The sequence below is a fragment of the Magnolia sinica genome, chromosome 11 (genome assembly GCF_029962835.1).
Source record: "Magnolia sinica isolate HGM2019 chromosome 11, MsV1, whole genome shotgun sequence".
Taxonomy (NCBI): Eukaryota; Viridiplantae; Streptophyta; class Magnoliopsida; order Magnoliales; family Magnoliaceae; genus Magnolia; species Magnolia sinica.
The window spans coordinates 84617250-84631781 of NC_080583.1; the positions used below are offsets into that span (position 1 = coordinate 84617250).

Consider the following 14532-nt stretch of genomic DNA (forward strand, 5'->3'; position numbering starts at 1 on the left):
GTCCGAACGAAATTGATCAGTGGTAGAGGTTTGCTCGAGTGGCCCAAAAAAAAATCTCTCAGACTTAAAGATTCAACCCTTTGATTATTATACAAAGGTTATGGAGACGGTCCATTTTCAAAGCAAAAAAAACCAGATTTTCAAAGGGTTAAAATAATCCAAATAAAAGATTTCATTTGTTAGTCCATCCATCATACAATTGATACTGTGCAAATGGTTTGGATCATTAGAAGATAACCCAGATTGAACGGTTGATGTACTGGCGTACCATATTGCAAATTTGCAATACATTGGTATATGTGTATAGGATACATGTATCGGAGCATTCGAGGGAACCTCCGGTGAAAAAAAATTCAATTAGTGGGTGCTGATTTTTAGGACACGGCATATTTATGAGGACAGCCATTGTTGAATGTTCCTCATCTGGTGAGTGTGGCACATTGCTGCTGCAGAAGACCCGCGCATCTCACGCAACTATGCTTGTCATTCCTGCAAAGAAACATTTCCAACTTAAAAATAAAAAGCATGCATTCCTATAATTTGGCGACTGTTCTGTTTTGCAAGCTAACCAAACACTAGGTCAATTGGTTCCGCTACCAATTTATTTCTGAGGACTTACACGACTCTTTTACATGTTGCTAGCCAATAATATAGGCTTAGTTTCTGAGCCATTTGTAAATTTTGGCTTCAGCTCTTTTATAATATTATCATTGTTTCAATAATTTTATTTATTTATTTATTTTTTTAAAGGCTTTGTTGAAAAATCACTGCAGCTGAATTATCTTTCAGATCAACGTTTGCCTGGACAGCAGGTCATTCCACTACGTGGTATGGGAATAGGCACACAATGGTGGTACTGCAAGGGTAGGACTATGTGGGTCAGTCGGTACATGCACTAGTTATATAAATTATAGTTTTATGTATGAATAGATATAATTTCAATTTTAATGTAAAAGATTAATAATATTATTATAGGTCCAGGTGCTTGCCATTTTGTTTTTAATGACAATAGGGTGTACTCGCCTCCATTTGAGGTGAAACTATTCCCTGAACTTTTTTTTTTTCCAACATTTAGGAATTAAATCCCCACTGTTTCATGAGGTGTGGTCCACCAGAGCTTTGGATATGCACAAGTTTTGAGACCATGCCCTAAAATGAAGTGGAAAAATGGATGGACAACATGGATGAAACACACATTGAAAAATACATTGTTAATAGCATTGATAATGAGACTCTCGTGCAACGTTTTCAAAATATGATAACTGGTAGTAGACAACTGTGAAAAATCTTCCATTAGAATTGAGAAATGACTTTTTTATTTTATCTTTGAGAATCCTCTTTTATGGGTAATTAATGTGTAATTATTTATATTAATACAACTTTACTTTTTGTAAAGTATTTTGTTTATTGGGGAGGTGCCCTATTTGTTGCATTAGACTTTTGACCATTGCTTCATGCTTGCGCCTCGCCCTGGAAGAAAATCTGGCTCCACCCCTGACGGTGGGGCCACCTTGATGTATGTATTATGTATCCACGCCTTCCATCCGTTTTTACATATAATTTAGGGCATTATCCCAAAAATGAAGCAGATCCCATTCTCAGGTGGACCATACCATAAGAAACCGTGGTGATTGACCATCCTACCATTTAAAACTTCTTAGGTGGCACCGTAAATGTTCTTGCAGTGTTTATTTACCATCCAATCTATTGATAAGGTCACATAAAGCCTAAATTAAGAGGAAAAAAAAAAAAAATCAAATATCAGCTTGATCCAAAACTTGTGGCCCATTAATGGTCAATCACTACTGTTTCTTATGGTATGGTCCACCTAATAATTGGATCTGCTTCATTTTGGGGATAATGCCCCAAAATGATATGGAAATACATACATCAAGGTGGGCCCCACAGTAAACCCACAGTGAGGGCCACACTGTCTTGGGTGAGTCCGGGGTCTCACCAAATCCCCTCTCTTAGGTTAGAACTTAATGTAAACTAGGAGTATAGAACCATAATTTTTTATCAGTAAGAATAGAGATACGATTGTGGGTTACTGGAGGCTTTGGAATAGAAAACATAGGGTGATTGTCAAACGGCAATTTAGGTAATTATTGCTTCAGATGCATCTGCTGAAATATAAATAATGAATAAAATCTACCTGTTAAGGCAAAATTTTTGTTACCAGTGTTTCCTCCTAGCCTCATCACAGCATCCAACTCTTTAAATAACTCTCTTTCTTCTACCTTTCACACAATTATACAGATTTTCAACTGAATGAAACTAGTATTCTGGCTCAAGATTTTCTGGCTTCATGCTTTGGAACTTTGGTCAGGCACCCCGTCATTTAAAGCCACAGTAACGCCAACTTCAGCTGGCCGAAGAACGCGGTCATAGAGCATGTATCCAGACTGCAGCCACAAACACATGCAGGGAGAACAGAAATACCATTTATTAATTATTGAAAATCACTTGAAGCACTTTTTATATCTCATTACGTCTAATGCAACTGTAAACTAGGGGTATGGCAAGTACAGAGCACATGGAGAGAGGATGCCGCTGCACAAAAGTGGGCTAAACGGAAAGATAGAAGAGTTTTGATGGTGGGTGATCCATGCCCAGTTTTTCTGGTGCTGTAAGTCTGTGACCTACTCCAGCTTTAGATCAGCCTTGTTTTTTGGGCCAACATCCTAACATGATCTGGCACAATATATGTACGGAGTGGATGTTACAGATTCAGAGCCTTTGTCACACGGGCTCCCTAATGCTAAATCTTCCATGTGGGCTACATGAAAAGGAGGAGAAGAGGATGTGGGGCACTCTCAAAGATCGTACGAAATAGCTTTAACAAAGACAGACCAATCTTTAACAAGGCCTCTAACTTTGCTAATAACCAGGTCTACTCCCTCCACAACATTGCTGAAGCAATGCCCAGAGAGCAAAAGAAAAAGGAGTTGGAATGTAGTCAACATTCCCTAACAATTAGTTTTAGGAGCTGTTAAAGCTCCAAGAAATATTGGAAGGATTTTCGCCAAAAGGAAGGGTATTTATGTAATTTAAGATAAAACCCTTGCAAGTAGCCACACCTCACTAGCCTGCAGCCGAGGCGTGGTTTAGAAGCTCATGTGACAGAATTCTATGGGCCCACCACGATGCATGTGTGACATCCAATCCATAAATCCATTGCACTAGCCCATGTAAGGACATGGGACAAAATCATGGAAAAAAGTATCTAGAATGGCCCACAAAATGCAAAAAGTTGGGATGAGTCATCGACCACCGAACCCATCTCTCTGTGAGTCTACACACGTGCATGTAGCCTCACCCTTTCCCTCTGTTTCTCTCCTGTTTCCTCTCTGCCCTAATCGTCTCTCCTTTTTCCTCTCCCTACATGTGTCGCATGTCCCTTACCCCCTAGTTATCATTTATCAAAAACAATAATGCATATCCGACTGAGAAGAGTACTGATATAATTATTTGAAGCAACATTAACATATCAAGTTCATACCTTCAGAACAGCAGCAACTGTGCCAGGTGGCTTTGAAGCATCAGGTACTTGGAAAACCGCATAGTGTCTATTTGGATCAAACTGTTCATTAATAGGATTGAATTTCTCCACTCCGAACTTTCTAAATACCTGAAAGCAGTTTCCGTATCTTTAAGCTACAAATGAACTCCGTAAATTACTTATGACATCATTGCAGAATCCCAACAATAATAATATATGAAAAAACTAGAAATGTATTCGGTTAAGGAGAACCAACGACAACAACAACAACAACAACAACCAATGAAGATAACAACAACAATAATAAAAGAAAACGTCAACTGAGATGTATTTGACACTACCAGTATACAGAAAGATTTGAGTAGGACGTGATTTCTACCAGCAAACATACACAAACTTGTTGCTTTCAGAAGAATCAATCATGGAAAGGAATGTAAAGAAAAGGACAAGTCTGTTGAATGTAAGGGGCTTAGAACTTATAATGTGCCATCCAGAAAGCATTCAAACTTCATAAGGCAGTGATGCAGCATATAACAGAGACAATTCCTATAAAGTAAATTTTTGAATGGGCTCAGCTACAACAGCTAGTGCATGCATGCCAAATTTGTAATGCATGCATTTAGAAGATAACTTATCTTTGGTGGAGACACAGATGAAACTTTGAAAATGCAGTAGAGAATAGGAGGCAAATTTGGTAAGAGCAACTTCATGTGGAACAGCAAGATCTCATCCACAAATACTTCCAAGAAGGAAAAACAAACTTAAAAGAATCTATATCCAAATTAAAAGCCATAAAAGCACTGATCAACTAATGTCGGTTAAGTAGGCAGCTGCTGACTGTAACAAACAATGCATCATGCTGCTAGGCAAAGCAGTGGAGTGATAAACCCTAGATGCCTAGAGTCCCATAGCCGAAAGCACCACTAGCATGGGGCACGTTGAATACCCTGTGATGTCTAAATTTGACTGCTAAAGTGCTAATATGCTAAAAAAAAAAAACCTGGAAGTGGCTGCACCCATCAAGTGACTAGGCAGTGTTCGAAATATCAGTATCGCGTTACATATCGCACCCTTGGGATACGGATACATATCGGTTATCGCATGGGATATATCGGTTGTATCGTGTAATGTATCGCTGTTGTTGGAAACATCAGGAAATTGGTCGAATTTTTCAATGAAACTTCATTGATTGTTAAAAAGGACATCAATACACACTTATAAATCAAACCATTACAAAAAACAAGTGCACATAATAGGTTTTCTTTGTATGGGGTCCTAATCTATGCGTTGTCTAATTGAATTGATGCAAGTATATTCAAATTATATTCATATAATTTATAAATGTAAGATGACGTGTGGAAACACAAGCAATACATTCAAAAGCAATGAAAGAATCACTAGATTACATTACATACACATGTTTGATTTTATGTTTAGACACAAAAGTTGCAACCGATTTGCAAGAAATTGAGAAATTTTGATTTTTTTTCAATTTTTCGCAACTCGGCCAATCTCCTCCAAATCTCGAAATCGAAGCTCCCAATCCATGATTTTTCATACAAAACATGAAAGATCATTGATTTGTAACAATTTAACACCAATTTAACATGATTTACAGAGGGGGGGGGGGAAGGATCGAAAATTGAAAATGCTCGCCATATCGAACATGTGGGATATACCCCACTACTTGTGTGTTTCGTATCGCACAGGTGGGATACAAGATATATCGTGGGATATATCGGCCGATATCATCGATACTTAAAACACTGTGACTAGGTTTGTCTAAGTTGTCAGTATAGTTCTATGCACCCCTGATGCTTACAAACAATGTTTTAAATATTGATGATATTGGCCAATATATCCCACGATATATCTTGTATTCCACCTGTGCAATACGAAATGCACAAGTAGTGCCGATATATCCCACACGTTCGATCTGGTGAGCATTTTCAATTTCCGGTCCCTTTTTTTGTTGAAATTATGTTAAATCAGTGTCAAATGGTTACAAAGTCATTGGTTCTTCATGTTTTGCATGAAAAGTCATTGAGTTGGAGCTTTTCGATATCCATTGCTTCTTCATGTTCTCCATGTTTTTTTTTTCAAAATTTTACTTCAACCAGCTGTCCTTTGAGACTAGTTTCGAAGTATTTAGAACATGATTCTTCGATGAAATGATCATCACATACACTCTAATTTCAAATTTTGAGTGTAAGTGGTCCGATTTGGGGAAAATTGGAGAAAATTTGAAATTTCCCCAATTTCTCCCAAATTGATTGCAATTTCGCACTCCAAACATGAAATCAAGCATGTATGAGAGCTGATCTACTGATTCGTCAAGTCCCTGTCAATTTTCAGAAAATAAAAAATCATTTTTAATTTAAATTTTTTTAAAAAATATTATTTTTATTTCGAAATTTTCCTTCAACCAATTGTCAATTGAGAATAATTTCGAAGTATTTAGGAGTGTTTGATGAAATAATCATCACGTACATTTTAAATGTTATACATTCAATTTGAATATAGTTGCATTAGTTCAGTCAGACAACACATGGCTTAGGACCCATACAAAGGAAACCTATTATGTGCACTTCTTTTTTGACCTGTTATGGTTTAAAAGTGTGGATTAAGGTATTTTTAAAATCCTTGAAATTTCATTGAGAAATTCAACCATTTTCCGAATGTTTCCCCATGTTTCCCAAAAAGTGCGATAAATTACACGATACAAACGATATATCCCATGCGATAAACGATACATATTTGTATCCCACGGGTGCGATACATAATGCGATACCGATATTTCGAACACTGTTTACAAAAGAAACTAGACGTGGCTGGACCATAAAGTGACAAGTTTTCTCCAAGTTGCCTGCTGCCATAGTTCTATACACCCAAGATAGCATGAAATCCAAAAGCCAACATCAAATCCTATTAACAAAATAATAATCCCATGATTGCAAGGGAAAGCTAGGTCTTCATAAACATGTAGACCCATTTCCACACATTCACCCATTGCTACAAGTGAAATGCATAATGGTACAAATTACAGGGTGTTATTTTCTATGCAAATCTTGTTTCATGGAGAAAAGTTACCACAATGTCAGCAAACTTTCACAGAACTAATTACAACAAAAAAGAATTGAGAACTGTAGTAAATTGGCTTTTAAGAAACTCTTTTGATCCCTTTTCAACTATAATATGATTGTGGAGGGGGGGACAGTGCCTAGACCATCAAAGAAGATAAAGAGACCAAGTTACCTCTATAAGCTGCTTCTCAGTCATTTCAACACCCTCCAAAAGTGTTTTTAGAAGGGGAACAGCTCCAGCCGAGTCTTTAGATTGATCAATCTTTGAAAAGCTCTCTCTCACAATAGAGGAAGCTCTCCCAAGATTGTCTGCGACGTCTAATAAGCTCTTGGCAAAGGCCTGCAGCATAATCTCAATATGAAACACCGTAAGAGGTCCAAATACACCATATGCAAACACAATAATAGAAACCTGAATTTCATGAACATGCAGAAATGCAGAAAAAACTAGATTTTATAAGAAACAAACCTGTATAGCAAACTTTTTTGAGTTTTCTGCCTCACGTCTTGTCCTCTCTATGACATTCTCCATTTCTGCATAGCTACGAAGAACTTTCTCTTGCAGTAATTCAACCTCCTTGTGTTTCAACTTGAGTAATTCTTCCTTCTCCGCCACTAGCTTTACTAGATCATCCATAGACAAATCATCGTCTGTATCTGAATCAGAAAATGCAGTTCGTTTAGTTCTCCTCCTCTTTTTAACAGATTGAGGGTCTGAACTTGAACCTGGGAATTCTGCTTGATCTGGTGCTGCACTGTCTTCAGTTTTCTTAGTTGACTCCAAGTGAGTATCATCTTGAGAAATGTTATCCTTATCCACCACAGTTCCTTGTTTATCTTTAACCTGGTTAGTCTCCTTTTCATTTGATTGAGGAGATGCAGATGATGAGAAACCAAACCGCTGAAGGATGCCTTTTCTCATGAAAGAATGATGTGTCAACTGAGTCGTCCGGCATGGCACCCACTAACATAGAATAGAACACCATGGTAAGTTACTAAAAGCATTGAATTTTGTTCCACAATCTTTTTCTTATGAGCTAAGAACCATCAGCAGGTTATTCTGTAATATTAAGGAAATCATTGCAATATGAGCATGTTTTGTGTTAACTGCATCTGATGGCTCAAAACTTGGTCCATTCATAATGGAGCACACATGGCAGCATGGTCTGATCATTTGTATGATCCCTCTGGTGGGCCCTACAGACAATAAATCAGTGTAAGGTCAGTGGTCCCAAATTGATGTACCACATGGTCTTTGCAAACCACAAATTATAGCTACTGCCGAAAGGGCATAAACATGATAAAATAAAAAAGGGACATCTTGCCTTATGTGCCCCATATCCTTCACCGACTTTTGATGATACCCCAACTCCCAGGCAGCTGCAAAATTGAATGATCTGGAAATCGGAACATCCATTTGATGGGCTCTACCAAAAATGGGTTACTACACAGTTGGGAAATCCGATCAACATGGTCCATTGGCATTTTTTCACACTTTCCATTTGAAGATTGCCAATTTGACATCTAGCATTGTCAAGCAGTTTGATATTTGTACTGTCGTCCATCTACAGTAGAAGTCATGAATAGGGCCCTCTTGGGTAAATGGTCATGGAGGTTGGGATCGGAACCGGAAGCCTTATGGTGTAATATTGTCAAAGGAAAATACGAGTCTTCCCCGGGGGGTTGGTGGACAAAGGATTCTTCAGCTTATGGAGCTTCACACATTTGGAGAGATATTCTTCGGTCCAAAAAAGCTGTTATTGAGAACATTGGTTTCGATCTAGGGAATGGCTTCGCGATTTGTTTCTGGGAAGATCTCTGGCTGGGGGAGACGAGACTGAAGGACAGATTCCCATCAATTTACCCCCTCGCCGTTAACAACCAAAGTCCTGTTGCCAGCTTCTATTCTCATTCCACTTCAGGCATTGTTTGGGACATTCCTTGTTGCAGGAACCTTCACGATTGGGAGGTTAGTGAATATGCTGATTTACTGGACTGTCTTTCTAGTGTGTCCCCAATCCAGGGGGAGCCTGACAGAATCACCTGGACGAGGGATAAATCTTCCCGCTTCTCGGTTAAGTCCTTGTATGATGTTATTGCCCCCATTCCCTCCCCTGCATCCCTAGCATCTCCATTCATCTGGAAATACCCAGCTCCCCCCAAGTTCCTCTGTTTCGCCTGGTTTGCATCCAAGAATCGGATCCTTACGATCGACAATTTGAAAAAGAAAGGCATGCAACTGGCTTTGCTGTATGAACAGCGAGGAATCTGTCGACCACCTGCTGGTCCACTGCCCGTTCATCTCCCTCATTTGGGCGGATTTTTCTAAAAGATTTAACATCAGCGGGTGCGTGCCGGCCTCCGCTTTCCATCTGCTGGCATACTGGCATGGGTTGAAGTTGGGTAAAATCAGATCCCGGGCTTGGAGAATGGCAATCATCGCAATCTGGTGGGCGGTCTGGAAGGAGAGGAACGACAGATGCTTCAACAACTCTAAATCTTCGGCTCAAGCAGTGGGCTCTATGGCGAAAAAATTACTTATCGAATGGGCTGCTAATGTCTCTTCTCTCAAGGATTTTAATTTCCTGTTCTTAGGCTTATAGTTTGTCCTTTTTTTTTTTTTTTTTGTTTTCTACCATCTCGGCAGCCCCTGTTGTTTCCTTTTCTTTTTTAATATAATCCAGTCGCTTTTTTAAAGAAAAAACAGTAGAAGTCACCAGAGGTAGACACCACATCATCTAATCATGCCACCGAGTGGACCTATAATGGATGGGCTGAGCAATGGACCTCAATCATGATCGGGGCCTCTAATAAAAACACTTCTAAATTTAGCATCAAGCAATTCATAAACCATAAAGTGTCTATAAAATCTGCTTGGATGTTAGGAATATTTCCTAGTTTTTATGTTTCCTGGGAAATGTTAGAGTTGACCTTGTACATCTTGGGAGATATTAAATTTTGTTTGGTTGATACACCAGGTTTCCGAGGGAAACCTGTCTAAAATTCTGTTCTTTTTCCCAGGTGTTTCATTCCCCAACTTAAAGCTGAGGCAAGTTTTTTAAAAGAGAAGTTGGGAAATGGAATTCCTTAAGAATGTAAAAACAAACTAAAAAGTGCAACCAACTTGTCTGTGATTAAAACCAGGGAATTGTTAAGCTGAGAAATATAAAAACGAGCAACCAACCACCCCCTAAATGTCTCATTCACATAACAAGAAAGGCTATAGTTCTTTCATTCAAGGATGTTGGATAGTTAGGACTGTGTGGGCTCACTTCTCATTGGGTGCTCAACAGGCTGATTTCAGAGGTGATCACTGGCTGGAAATGGGCCATTCTCAGTGATGGGCAGCACTATCTGGAATTCATTTCCAATTGCTCTGTTGTTGGGCATTTGGAAATAGATGTCAGAATTCTTTGGGACAGATCCATCCCCATTGACTCTCTTGTGAGTTCAATTGCCTCTTTGACCTTTGAGTGGGCCCTCCACCCAATGTTTAATGGGATTTCCCTTGCTGAGCTTTGTAGGTAATGGAGGAATGTTGTTTTTGGGTGTTTGGGATCTTGTCGCCCTCCCTTTGGAGTGGCCTGGATCATTTAGGTCTGTTTTTGTTCTCTTTGTAGCTTTGGCTGGTGCTAAGTGACGATGGGATCACCTTCTGTTATCTGCTTGTATGCTGTTTCCTTTTCAGTTTTGATGAAACTGTCATCTTCTTTAAAAAAACCCTTTTCAAGCAACCACTTGATAGCAACCAATTCGATGGCTAGAATCACCCAATCCATGTAATTATTGGACCATGATATATCCATATTCCATTTTGCTCTTCTTCGATGGGGTAAAATATGAAGAAAAAAAAAAAAAAACATTCATTCCTTCCCTCCCTAGAAACAAAACAAGAGAGGCGGACCTTTGTTTGATCTTTTATTAGCATCCTCTTCCCTTGAATTGGGATTGAGATGCATACATCAAAAATAAAACATGCAATTCAAATGACATAGATAAATTGTTTTCAATTCATAATTGAGGTTACACAAAATCAGAGTTAGAAAAGGGAGTAGGTTTCATCTGAAAAGTACTTTGTCGTTGTCAGGGTAACTTCATTAAGTTAATTGTGTATCATACAATAAACGAATACACTTTGTGCATGTTTTCCCAGAAAACGTATGAGCATGAAGCCCACAGTTTAGACAGCTTAGGCTGCCATGAATGTACAGCGCGTGTATTTTCCATAAGCATGATCCATCAATTCTGCCAGAGTATCATGTTCTGAATGGAAGAAAAATAAATGGGTGAGTGTACATAGACCCCTTCTTCTTGGGAATTGACGTCTACACCCTAATTTATCACAGCACCATTTTCTTTCTACTTCCAGTAATACAATAGTACAATATCGTGCTAGTGGACTACAGAGATACAAAGAGAGGGTGCCACTATCAATAAGGTTGGGCATAACACCTCTTTTCCTTTGTTTTCAGCATATATTCCAATCATATTTCCCTTTTCAAGCAATCATTTGATGGCTAGAATCAGCCCATTTGTGTAATTTTTGGGCCATGCCATATCCATATTCCATAGTGATGCCCCACAGCTTAGAAAACTAAAGTTGCCGTGAATGTATGATGTATGTATTCCATAAGCATGATCCATCAATTCTACCAAAGTATCATGTCACGAACGGAAACAAAATAAATGCACAAGCTATATATAGACCCCTTATAGCGAATAGACAACCACACCCACTCTAATTTATCACAACACCCTTTTTGTTTTGACTTGAAGTAAAACAATAGTCACGGTGATACTATTGGACTAGGAAGAGTAGAAAGGTAGGGTGCCACTATCATACACCTCTTTTTTCTTTTGTTTCAGCACGTATGCCAATCATTACAATGCATCCACAATGGGTACAGTTGTCAAATACAGGGGGTGTAGATATCACATCCCCTAAAATATTTCTATAAAAAAATTTAAAACATATTCCTTCCAGTAAAGAGAAATCTAAAAAACCAAAAGTAATTACAATAGGCACACCCGCCCATGTTAATGGACACTCATTTTTTTCTTTTTTAAGCAATCACTTGATAGCCACTGATCTGATGGCTAGAATTAACCAATCAATATAATTTTTGAGCCATGCCATAAGCCATATCCATATTCCATAGTGAGGCCCGCAGTCTATACGGCTTAGGTTGCTATGCAAGGTGTTCTGTAACGGTAACGGTGGCTATAACAGCTACCACTCTTACCTTTACAATATGGGGCATAAAGGTTGTTACGGCCCCATAACGGCCATTATGGTCTCTCTTTTTATTTATTTATTTATTGAAAAAATCCCTCGAAAAACCTATATCTACCCCGTAATGTTGATTAAAAAGTATAAAAAACTTGTATATGTTTAGTAATAGACCATTATAGTGCTATTATGGCCTCTATAGGGGACATAACGTGCCGTTAACGACAATTACAGGTCATTTTTTTCCATAATGACTGTTACAGCCATTACGACTCCATAACATGTAACGGTTGCCACCGTTACCTTTACGGCCCTGTAACGGCCTTTACAGCACACCATGTTGCTATGGATGTATGATGAATGTATTCCGTAGACATGATCCATCAATTTTGCCGGAGTATCATATCGTGAATGGAAGCAAAATAAATGAGCGACTCTACATATAGACCCCTTCTTGTAGGGAATTGACATCTAGATCCACTGCGATTTATTGCGGCACCCTTTTCTTTCTACTTCCAGTAATACAATAGTACAAAGTTGTACTGCTGGACTGACAATAATAGAAAGAGAGGGTGGCACTAGTAATAAGGTTAGGCATAAATACACCTGCTTTCATTCATTTCATCACATATTCCAATCATTACAATGTGTTTGCACTGCAATCACATCCCCCAAAATATTTTTATAAAGAAAAAATGCATGCCGACCCAAGCGCTTTTCTAAGCCCCCATGCATGTACAAGTCAGCTAATGCATACGCCACCACATATGCTAGCATGGAGGACAGCTGCAATATCCAAATCATTCATCACAAGGGTACCACCATGTAGATTCCCTATCCCAAGAACCAGGTCATCCACTCGTTACATGGGCCACAATTAACTGAAAAAATGTATGTGTTGTGAAACAATCTGCCGATCTTTCTAACATAATGGCACACCTACCAAATGGCCATTTTCATCTTTGGGCGGTAGGATGAGGTCTCCGTGATTGATGGCTTGAACATTTCACCTGTCCGCCATGCTGGCGTGCGGTGGCGTGTGCATTAACTGATTGTACACGTGTGTAGGCTTAGCAAAACTCCCATACCCAGCAAAGAGAAATCCAAAACCGAAAAGGAGTGGAAATTGGCATCCATGATTATTGATAGACACACCCATTTTCTTTCTACTTTTGCAAATGCAACGCCACACCTTACAATAGAATTCACCAACAGTAGAAAGAGAAGTGTATCCATGAAAGAGGGCGGGTGGCGGGTGTAGATATCAAACTTCCGAAATTTAAAAATAATAAGAAGGAAAAAAGAAAAGACAAAAGCTTATAAACCCTAGAATCGCAGAAAGGAGAGAGAGAGAAGAAAAAAAAAAACCTACAAAAAATGATAGAATACATGAAAAGAAGGCATTCAAAAGAGAATAGATTCACCTCATTGAAGGAGGTTTTGGAGAAATTTGGAAGCAGTTCTTGACGAGAAGTAGAAGAAGCGAAGGACCAGAAATTGCTGAGGCTGTTCTTTGAAAGTCGACATAAAACCCTAGAAACGACCATCTTCTCTGTTTCTGAGAGAGAGGGAGACAGAGAGCGGCAAGAAGAGAAGCTGAAATGGACGAAGGATGGTATCTGATACTCTGGCAGCTTATGACGCTTGATACACAGGCACTTAGAAATTGTACACATGGCGTCTATTAACTAGAAGTAAACCGATTAAATTGTGTAATGCAACAGATTAGATTGATTGAGGAATCCTAACAGCTGATTTATGGACACTTGATTATTGAAGTAGTACCATTGGATATTTTCGTTCATGACCGTCCAGTAAATGGTCACAAATCCGATATTCAGATGATCGTTTAAGCGTAATATTTGGTTCATGATAAATCCAAACTATGAAAAATAAATTGGACAGTTTAATTTTTGAAAATATATAATTTCTAAGAAATTTCTGGGTGCCTTTGTAAAACCATTTATAGTCTGCCAGAGCATCAAAGCTGCTCTCTGGTAGTTTCTGATTGCGGTGGCAATGGTCTGGGCTTCCCAGGCCCTAGGTTGGCCCAGGCCTTCATGGGCGAAAGCGGCCTCGGACCTAGCCCTAAAGGACCACATCAGAATAGGGCTGAACTAGGGAGGCCCTATAAGTCAAAAATACATAACATGTATGCTACATGTACATTTGGTATGTATTTATGGACCACTATGCTTCCTACACAGTCAAATAAGATTATTTAGCAACCAAATGTATAACCCGCTCAATCATCCACCGTACATGTAGACTTAAATAAGGAAATCAATATAATATTGGCCATCTTAAGTAGGTTCTATAATTTGGACAGTTTATAAGTGCCGGTGTATCATCCGTTACTAGAGCTGGCCACGAGACGACTCTACTCAGCAAACTCGACTCGTCTTACACGTTGAGATCCGACTCAAAACAAACCAAGTGGGTGAGTCGATCCAAATCGAGTTGACTTCGTCCAATCTAAACTCAAACCAAGTCAAGTTTGAGTCACCCAATAATTCGACTTGACTTGACTCCATCCGAAGCTCGGCTCATATATATATATATATATATATATATATATATATATATATATATATATATATATATATATATATATATATATAAACTCAGATATGACGTTTCAGATATGAGATTTTGTGTAGCTGATGGAGAGCTAGGTTTTGAATGGCCAGTGAATACCCGCTACACCTAACCCGACT

General features: G+C 38.8%; 1 protein-coding gene across 4 annotated transcripts; it reads right to left on the reverse strand.

The window, feature by feature from the left end:
- Positions 1 to 217: 217 nt before the first annotated feature.
- Positions 218 to 13506, reverse strand: LOC131219589 (grpE protein homolog 2, mitochondrial-like). 4 transcript variants are annotated; one of them, XR_009158255.1, is made up of 6 exons: positions 13240 to 13506; positions 7055 to 7549; positions 6758 to 6925; positions 3503 to 3631; positions 2197 to 2405; positions 218 to 489 (listed from the first exon to the last, which is right to left on the reverse strand). XR_009158255.1 is itself a non-coding variant. In XM_058214818.1 (6 exons), exons 1-6 carry the CDS (start codon positions 13489 to 13491, stop codon positions 2307 to 2309), a joined length of 1074 nt encoding a protein of 357 aa, XP_058070801.1. In that variant the 5' UTR covers positions 13492 to 13506; the 3' UTR covers positions 2041 to 2306. The 4 variants fall into 4 exon arrangements, 2 of the variants coding, with proteins under 2 accessions (XP_058070801.1, XP_058070800.1); XR_009158254.1 differs by having other exon boundaries at positions 2180 to 2405; XM_058214818.1 differs by lacking the exon at positions 218 to 489 and having other exon boundaries at positions 2041 to 2405; positions 7055 to 7242; positions 7312 to 7549.
- Between the last annotated feature and the right edge of the window lie 1026 nt (positions 13507 to 14532).

Bases quoted from the DNA above. Each gene is read 5' to 3' on its own strand.
- LOC131219589 (XM_058214817.1), bottom strand. From the start codon at position 13,491: ATGTGTACAATTTCTAAGTGCCTGTGTATCAAGCGTCATAAGCTGCCA. The intron at 7,550-13,239 runs GTGAATCTATTC...ATTCTATGTTAG, and splicing joins CCAAAACCTCCTTCAATGAG to TGGGTGCCATGCCGGACGAC. The intron at 6,926-7,054 runs GTTTGTTTCTTA...ATTATGCTGCAG, and splicing joins CAAAAAAGTTTGCTATACAG to GCCTTTGCCAAGAGCTTATT.